At 50.8% G+C, this 9,823-nt stretch overlaps 1 protein-coding gene across 1 annotated transcript in view; it reads right to left on the reverse strand.

Moving 5' to 3' along the window:
* The window catches only part of Slc29a4 (solute carrier family 29 member 4), a 23,751-nt gene extending 13,932 nt beyond the window's left edge, over positions 1-9,819 (reverse strand). Inside the window, exons 1-2 of the mRNA XM_008851376.3 lie at positions 9,710-9,819; positions 5,633-5,812 (exon numbers count right to left, since the gene is read on the reverse strand). Of these exons, the coding sequence (XP_008849598.1) occupies positions 5,633-5,801 (169 nt within the window). The 5' untranslated portion in view covers positions 5,802-5,812; positions 9,710-9,819. The remainder of the gene's footprint in view (positions 1-5,632; positions 5,813-9,709) is intronic.
* Between the last annotated feature and the right edge of the window lie 4 nt (positions 9,820-9,823).

The following is a 9,823-nucleotide window of genomic DNA, read 5'->3' on the forward strand; positions in this document are numbered from 1 at the left end:
GCAGGCGGACCTTTGTCAGTTCGAGGCCAGCCTGGTCTACATAGTGAGTTCCAGGACAGCTGGGGCTACAAGGAGACCCTGTCTCAAAAAAGATCAAAAAAAAAAATAAAAATTAAAAATTGTATGATATGTGTTTGTATGTGTGTGCACACATTTCTGTGTGTGGGGTGTATGCTTGCCAAAATACACGTGTGGCAGTCAGAGGACAACCTTGGGTGTCGATCTTTGACTTCCTCCTTGTTTGAGACAGGCTCTCTCTTATGTTGTTCAGAGCTGAGTATGCTGGCTGAAAGCTTTTGGGAATTCTGTCTCGACCTCCTCCTGTAGGAGCACTAGGATTACAGATGCATCCTACTACACGCCGCTTTACATGGGTTCTAAGGATTTGAACTTAGGTATTCATGTGGTGAGGTAAGGGCTTTACCCACTGAATCATCTCTCCAGGCCATGTGATGGCTAATCTTGACTGTTAACTAGATGGGATTTAGTGTCAGTATGAAAACACACCTCTGGGCAAGTCCCTGAGGAATCATCTAGACAGTTAACTGAGGAGGGCAGACCCACCCTGAATGTGGGCAGCACCATTCCATGAGCTAGGGTCCCGGACTGAAGGAAAAGGAGAAAGGGAGCTGAGCACCAGCATCCATCTCTCTCTGCTTCCTGACTGCGGATGCCATGTGACCTGCTGCCTCCGGCTCCTGCCGCCATGATGGACTGCGCCCCCAAACTGTGATTCACAATAAACTTTTCCTCCCTTATGTTGCTTTTGCCAGGTATTTTCTCACAGTAACAAGACAAGGAACTAAGACAGTGACTGTCACCAGGGCACCCACTATAAGTGCTGTTACATATCTGCTGTCCACCATGGTCACAGCCACTGTCCACCAAGAGCCATCCCATCATATCCACCATGAGCATGGCCACAGGAGCAGCCAGCCTGACAAAACAGTGGAGTGGCCTTTTGAAGACCCTGAAATGGGACCAGCCTGTGGCAATGCTTTGTGGAACTGGTGAGGGCCTCAGAGAACACACTATGTCCTGGTTCAGTGTCCAGGGTGGGCAGCTGTCTCCCATTTGGGATGCTGTAGTCTGGAAACTAGAGTGGACATGGTATCAGTCCTTCCCAAGTGTCATTGTAGCAACCCACTGGCAAAATGCTTGCTTCTTGCCCCCTGGGACTTCAAACTCTGCTGGTCTAAGGACTTTTCTTTATGTAGCCCAGTCTGGCCCCTAAATTGCCATGTAGCCAAGGATGACCTTGAACTTCTGATCCTCCTGTTTGTACCTTCTGAGTGCTCAGATCACACGTATGCATCACCATGCTTCGTTTATGCAGTGCTGGGGATGGAACCCAGGCATCCTGTGTGCTAGACAAGCACTCTACCCACTGAACTATATCTCTGCCCCCAATATGTCATGATTCTATCATTCAGCCAAGAAAGCTCCCTTGTGGCTAGGGCACTGTCCCTGACCATCATGGGAATACTAAGTTGCTGCTATCCACAGGGATGAGGCAAAACGCACCTGACATATGGAGGCCCCACCCTTTGTTCTCTGTGTTGCAGCTGATGGGGGACTCCAAGAATCTAAGGCAAGCCAGGGTGCACAGAAATAAAAGCTCAGTCACCTGTCAGGCCCAGAGCTGCAAACATGGAGGGGCTTGCTGGCAGCACAGGGAACCTTTATTGTGAAAGACACAATAAAGACATATTATGATCACGTGGCCAGTCACAGAGCAAGAGCTGCCATTAAATTATGGGATTGTGTGAGGGTGTGTGCATGTGGAGGCTGGTAGGTGAGTCTTCCCCTCTCATTCTCCCCTCGTATCATCATCATCATTATTGTTGTTGAGACAGGATCTCCTTGTAGTCCTGGCTGACTTGGAACTTGCTATATAGACCAGGCTGGCCTCCATCTCCCAGAGATCCACCTGCCTCTGCCTCCCAAGTGCTGGAATTAAAGGCATGTGCCACCATACCCAGCTTCTTCCCCTTACTTAAATTTATTTATTTATTATTTATTTTTATTTTATGTGTATGAGTGTTTTCTCTGCATGTATGTAAGTGCACACATGCATGCAATGTCCATGGAGGCCAGAAAAGAGAGTTGGATCCCCTGGAATTAGAGATACAGATGGTTGTTAGCCACCACATGGGTACTGGGAACTGAACCCAGATCCTCTGCAATAGCAGCTAGTGCTTTTAACAGCTGAGCCATCTCTCCAGGCCCTCCCCCTTGTTTTTTGAGACAGGGCCTCTCACTGACCTGGAGTTCACCCATCACAGTAGAAGGCTGGCCTGTGTGCTGTCCTGTCTGCTGCCCCAACACTGGCTTACAGGTGTGTACGGCTATACTTTTTATGTGTGTGTGTGTGGATTCTGGGAATTAAACTCAGGTTTTCATGCTTGTGCAGCAAGTACTTTACCCACCCAGCCACCGACCCACCTACTAACGAGAAAAAATTTCTGCATTTATTTATTTACTTGTGTGGAGGTTAGAGGACAGCTTTTGGAAGTTGGCTCTCTCCTTCCACCATGTGGGTTCTGGGAATTGAATTCAGGTCGTCAGGTTTGTTGGCAAGTACCTCTATGCACTGAGCCAACTCGCTGGCTCCTATTTTTTTTTTAAACAGGGTCTCACTACTAGCTCTGACTGGCCTGGAACTCACTATGTAGACTAGGCTGGCCTCAAACTTACAGAGATCTGCCTGCCTCTGCCTCCCAAGTGCTGGAATTAAAAGCGCATGTCACCATACCCGGCTTTCTTTATTCTTGGATTTATTTTTTTTTTAATATTTTATTTATTATTTTTATTTTATGTGTATGAGTGTATTGCTTGCATGTAAGTGAGTGCACCTGTGTCATGCAATGCCGCAGAGGTCAGAAAAGGGCTTCAGATTTCCCTGGAACTGGAGTTAAAGACAGTTCGAAGCCACCATGTGGATGCTGGGAATTGAACCCGGGTCCTCTGCAAGAGCAGTCAGTGCTCTTAACTGCTGAGCCATCTCTCCAGTCCCTTGATTTATTTATTTTTATTGTTATGTATATGAGTGCTTTGCCTGCACGTATGTAGTGCACTTGTGCATACAAAGCCTCAAGGATGATGTTGAATCCCCTGGAACTGGAGTTACATGTCGATGGCTATTAGCTGTCATGTTGGTGCTGGGAATCAAATTCAGTTGTCTGCAAGAGCAGCCAGTGCTCCTAACCCCTGAGCCCTATCTCCAGCTCCACAAATAAATATTTTTTAAAACAATGTTCAGCTGGGTGTGGTGGCACAGGTCTTTAGCTGCAGGGCTCAGGAAGCAGAGGCAGGGGGATCTCTGTGAGATCGAGGCTAGCCTGGTCTATATAATGCATTCCAGGTCATCCTGGGTTATATGGACCTTGGTATGGCTTTATTTGGGGAATAAGTGTGGTTGAGGGAGCTGTGCATGGGAGCTGAATTGGCAAAGGGTAGGCTGTGAAGGTCTGTTTCATGGGCCAGCTCAGCAGGCCGAGGTACAGGGTCCGGTTATTCCATGAGTCATGTAGGTGTGGCTGGGGCAGGGGGTCAATGAAATAAAGTCCCTTTGATGTGAGCTTTGAATTTATCTAATAGAAAATAACTCCCGAGTGAGCCTGGCCTAATCAGGCGAGACTTTTGATTTTCAAGGAGCTCAGAGTGCAAAGAGCTGGTACCTGGGATGGGAGGCTCTTTCCAGGCTGCCCCTGACCTTCTTGCCTGTCTACTGTATGTGACTAGGTGTGGTATGTTCCTGCTAAGGGCCCATGTGCTGGGAGAGGCTTGGTCTCCACTGTGGTGATGTTGACGGGGGTCCTGAGAAGAGGTGATGGGATCTTTAAGAAGAGTGGGGTGCCAATGAGCCTGGCACTCCCTATGAATCTCTCTCTTCCTGTCTGCCCATGTTACTTCCCCTCAGTTTCCCACCATGAAATGTGATACCATTTTTCATGATGCCCTCACTAGTGCCAAGCAAATACTGGTGCCAAGCTCTTGAATTGTAGACTGAAAAGGCCTCTATTCTTTATACAGTATCCAGCCTAAGGTATTTTGTTATAGCAACAAAAAGTGCTTTAGACTGAGCATAGTGGTGTACACCTTTAATCCCAGCAGAAGCAGGTGGATCTCTGTGAGATTGAGGCCAGCCTAGAACTCACTACATAGTGAGTTCTAGGCCAGCTGTACCTACAGGGAGACCCTGTCTCAAAACAAAACAAGAAGAAAGTACGCTAAGATAATGGCTTCACCAGCCCCAAATTTAATGTCAGTTTATTAATAATAAATATCTATATGTACACATATATCCATATCAACTCTGTCTCCATTCTTCCACTCATCTATCTACCCATCCATCCTTTCTCCATTCATCCATCCATGTATCCATCCTTCATCCCTCAGTCATCCATCTGTCTTTCCATCCATTCACCCATCCTCCATTCATCTATCCATGTAGCTATCTAATCATCCACCCTGCATCCATCAGTCATTTATCTATCTATCCATCCATCTATCCATCCATCATTTATCCATCCATCCATGTACCCATCCATGTTCCATCCATCAATCCATCCATCAATGCATCCTTCAATCTATCAAACATCTACCAATCTATCCTTCATCATCCCCATCCATCTATCCACATTTATATATCCTCCATATATCCATCCATCATCTATATTTCCTTCCATCCATCTGTCCATCCACCCAATCTGTGATCTATTTATCCATCCATCCATCCATCCATCCATCCATCCATCCATCCATTGATCCATTGATCCATCCATCCATCCCATCCCAGCCCATCCATTGTTTATCATCTCCTACTGATTGTTTTTCTCTAACTGAATCCTGGTTGATGCAACCTCCATCACCAAGCTCACTGACATCTGAGCACCACCCTGCCAGGGTTGCTGCCCCCTGTGTCTACTGCCATCTTCTCAGGTTGGCTCCAAGCTACTCTGTCCCTCTGCACAGAAGCTGGTGATCTTCCCAACCCAATATGGGACTCAAGCAGCAGGACCTCCTCTGCCCAGGGACAAAGTGGGGCCAAGAGCAGTTCACATTTCTGAGCTGGAAGTGTTACTAGTATAAACAACAGTCCTACAAAGTGCTACTCTTACAGGTGTCCCCTGAGTCCCAGGAACAGTGATAAGGGGCACTACGAGACAGGTATCAGCAATATTCCTCAAGTATGCCCAAGGTCCCCAAGCAGGCAAGGGATGGAAGGCAGGATTGAACTCTGCCTGACCAATTTCAGACCTGGCCTGCAAGTTTGATTTCACAGTCACTTGGGCCAGTTCCTTAGTTTGGGAAACAGGTTCAGAGAGGTTTAGGTCTTTGCCCCAGGTCGGTCACACAGCTGGGCTGAAAACAAGCTCTGAAATTCACATCCAGGGCTCATAACTGCCTTCTCTACAGTCAGGCACGATTTGCTTTATAGAATAAATATGAAGAGAAAAATTCTACAGCCTGGGCCTGCAGCTGTGGATGGCTAGGAGCACAGGTCATTGCGACTCAGAGCAGAGGCTTGGCACCAGATGTGTTCCTTCTTCCCCAAAGATTGACCAGGGGCCATGTGGCCAGTCCCTGCCCTGGGGTAGACATATCCCTAGCCCACACCCTTACTCACCTGGGTCTGAAAAAGTGGGGACACTCCTGACCCTGACATCCTGGTCCTGAGTGCCCCCTGCTGGGGCCTCCAGCTGGAAGCTGTCAAAGCTGAAGCTTGTCACCATGCTTCGGTCAGATGTGACCGCCATACCAGGCTCCTTGAGGCGCTGGCTTCTGATGGAGCCCATGGCAGCTCACACTGTGGGGAAAGGTGATGAGGCAGGTGAAGGGGCAAGAGGAGAGAACACATGTACCCACTGCTAAGTCACCAGGCTGCGTACCTGGGGGTCATTCTGTCTACTCATCCCCTACACATTTGTTTACGTCTTCAAATTTATTTTGTAGAAGTGGGGCTGGAGCCCAGAGCCTCACAGCTGAGCTATGCGCCCCTCACCAGGGGATTCTAGGCAGGTGCTCTACCACTGAACTACACCCCCAGCCCTTCACGGGGCTTCTAGGCAGGTGTTGTATCACTGAGCTATATCTACTTATTTTGTCTGAGACAAGGTCTTGCTTCTGTAGCTCAGGATGATCTGGAACTTGTGATCCTCCTGCCTCAGTCTCCCTAGAGCTGGGATTACAGGAATGTATCACCATCCCTGGCTTGATTTTCCCTTTTGATGTTTTATCATGAAGGACACAAGCTTAGCTGTGAGGTGATGCTACCTTGCCTGTTACTATGAAAACTGGGTGGGAAGAGCAGAGACTGCAGCCCAGGAGCCCAGCTCACAGGTCACTGCCCCAAGAGCAGCCAAGGTGGCCTTCATGCAGGAAGCAATGAGCAGAGAAGACAGATGTAGTGGAAAAATATTTTGGAGGTGGAATTCCAGGACTCAGTGAGCAATCAGAAATAACGAGTGACATTATGGAAGACTTCATTTGCCAGCACCGGGCTACAACTGTCTCACTCATCCTTTCCCTTTGGGAGGGAGGTGCCACTACTCATTTGTTATTCAGCCAACAAAAGTGAGCACAACTTGATGAACAATTCCTGCTCTGCTCTCATGAGCAGAAAATAGTAGACCCAGACACCAACCCAGGCTTGGGAGACACCCACCTCATTGGTACTGAACCACAGCTCCGGCCTCTCACTGAAGGATTCCAGGTAGGCACTCTGTTGCTGAGCCACACCACCAGGCCCTCACTGGGTGATTTTAGGCAGGTGTTCTACTACTGAGCTAAGCCCCTAGCCCCTCACTCTAGGGGATTCTAGGCAAGTGCTCTACCACTGAGCCACACCCCAGCCCCTCACTGGGGGATTCTAGGTAGGTGCTCCACTACTGAGCCACACCCTTAGCCCCTCTCTGGGAGATCCTAGGCAAGTGTTCTACCACAGAGCCACAGCCTTAGCCCCTCACTAGAGGATTCAAGGCAGACAACTCTACTGCTGAGCTACACCCCAGTCTCTCACGGCAGGGGAGAGTTCTAGGCAGGTGTTCTACTCACTGTAGTCTTGCCTCAGTGTTTCTTGCCTCAGTTCATATCTGTCAGCCCTTATCTTTGGGGGAATGGGAAGGATCTCAGTTCTCCAGGGCTGGGAAATGCCCCTCTATGTAGGCAACCCCATGTGCACAGTGTCTAGCATTTCCCCTACCTCTACCTTTTATCAGGAGACTTTTTTTTTAAACACCATCGATTCATTTATCTGATACCAAAAGGATACATGCACTGGACCCCAAACATGGACACAGACAGCTTCTGTTTCCTCATAGCATCTGTGAGAACCCCCGGGGGAAGCTAGGAGGCCTTCACCCTAAGGGACCCCACCTTCCAAAACTATATCAGTTATTTGTGGAGCTAAACCGTCACCATGCCCTGTGTACCATCCACCAGTTTTTGTCTCCTCGCTGGTTCCTCATTTCTACAGCTTTCCTGCCTTAGTTTACTCTATTCCCAGACCCCAATATGGGTTCTGCCCACTAGCTACCAAGTCCTCCTCCTAGACCCCTCTCTCTCCATTCTCTAGCTCTTTATAGATGTGTCCTTGGGTCAGGAACAGAGACTGGGGCCTCCCTGGGGCCTCAGAGTCTGCAGGGGCCTAAGGAGCTCTGCCACTACAAGGGGCCAACCCATGTGACCAGTACCCATAGCCAGTGGAGAAGAGGCTGAGAACTTTTCTTTCTGGGGGCTGGGAACCCATGTGAATCCGCTCACCTCCCATGCTCAAGGCTTTCCTGAAGGGCCCTCACCATCTACTCTGGTCTTTCTAGCCACATTTTGGAGTTGCTTAGGGCATAGCTGGCCTGGGTTTGAATGATGGTGGCCTTGAGTACAACCCTGACCTTGCCTGTCACTTGGTATACACCTACCTGAGCTCAAAAGATGCTGGGTAAATGGAGGCTTGGAGTGTCTCTCTCAGGCTCCAGCCTACCCAACATTCCTTCTTAGATACAGGGGGAAGGGGGACAGTGTTACGATACCACTCATAGTGATCCAGTCAGGATGGAAGGTCAGCCCTGGACGACATCAGAGACCCCAAAAAGCCTGGCTCGTGTTCAGTAGGGGCTCCCATGATGCAGTCTCCCAGACATGCCTGGCCAGCACGGGAGGTTTCTGCCTGGCTGAGGCCACACCATCCGGGAAAGTGGACGTGTTCTGCATCCAGCCAGGCTGATCGCTCTGGCTCAGTCAGTGTGGCCGGCAGCTGCCACCCACACTGTCCCCGTGGCTTTCATCTCTCTCCTCTCACAGCCCCCCACATTCAGCACCCTGAGGTCTCAGACCTTCCTTCCTTCCATTATCCACTTTAATTAAAATTTAAGGGCGTGCAGAGAGAAAAGGAAACTCTTTTCTGCTCTCCTATGTTGTGGGACCCCTCAGCACTTGTCCCAATGACAGCTGAGACAAAACAGATCAATTCTTTGGCCTTCAGACCACCCTTGGCCTCAGTTTACCCACCTAGAGGAGTGAGAGTACTTCACAAAGAGGGATTGTGTGGTTGGTAGGAAAAGCTTGGTTGCATACAGTGCTACCCCTTAGCACCAAGTGGGCAGAAGAGGGTTCCCAACTCTGGGCAGCCCTGGAAAGCCAGGCTCACTCCCTCAGTTTGCAGGAGGCAGAAAGGTCAAGACCTCGGCCAGTCAGCACTAATTGGACCTGGCTAACCACTGGCCCCTCCCACTGCAGCTGGGACTGAAGCTGTGTCTTCAGGGCAGTGGGGTGAGGTGGGCTGCAGGACCTAGTCTGGACCCCAGGGCAGGGCTGACCTGAGTCCCAAGCTGCTTGCTTTCCACTAGAAGCCAGCAGAGAGGATAGAGAAACTCAGTTCCACTTGAAGAGCCAGCCTGCTTGTCTTCCTCAGGCCTTGAACTTCTGGCTCCAGCCACAAGTCTGCTAAGCTAGATGCCCTTGGATGCCCCTGTCCCCTGTGCAATTCCTTATGAAGTCTCCTTGCTCATTGGAAAGCTCAACTCACTACTGCAGGATTGTGGGTTTCAGGCCCCTTTGGGCATCCCCTCTTGGCGCCCCGGTGGACAGACAAATGGAAAGCCAGTGCCACAGGCTGATCAAGGCCTGGGATATCCTCAGGGCTCAGGGGCAACCCGGGCCACCTCCCTCCATGCCCTGAGTTCCTGCACAGACCCTGACATTAGGAGACCCTGATGTTTCCTCCGCCGGAACACCAAAGTTTGATCACAAACCCATGCCTCTAGGCAAAGGAGAGACCTCCGTGGGCAACTCAGAGGTCGCGACCCCTGTGCCCAGTCCCCACCTCTTTGAGAAGCTTTCCCAAGAACTAGAAGGGAGCGGCTTGATGGGCAGAAGAGAAAGATGGACAGAAGTGGGTCCGGGAGGAACTTAGGATGCAAGGACCCTTGGGGTGTGCCCAAAGGAAGAGGTAGTGCCATGATCCAGCTCGGCCAAGGCCGTCTGCGTCTGTCCCCTACCAGACAACGGGTCCCGCGCTCGCAGCTCACTGCAGCGGGCTAGCTCGCTGCGACGCTGCACAGGGCGAGGGGACCCCTCTTCCCAGGACAAGAGGTGCGGGTGAGGACTCGGAGCCCGGGAGGCGGCGCGAGTGGGGCCGCGCGCCGCAGACAAAGGCTCCGACAGGTCCCCGCCGGCGTCTCCCCGCCACCTCCGCGGCGACACTTACCTCGGCCGGCCCCAGGCTGGGATGCTCCGTGACCGCCCGCCAGCCCGCGCCCGGACCCTGTGTGCCGCGCCCCGCTCCCCGCGGCTCGGGCCGGGCGCGGCCGGCGTCCTCAGC

Source organism: Nannospalax galili, unplaced genomic scaffold (assembly GCF_000622305.1).
Source record: "Nannospalax galili isolate Female #2095 unplaced genomic scaffold, S.galili_v1.0 scaffold664, whole genome shotgun sequence".
NCBI classification, from domain to species: Eukaryota; Metazoa; Chordata; class Mammalia; order Rodentia; family Spalacidae; genus Nannospalax; species Nannospalax galili.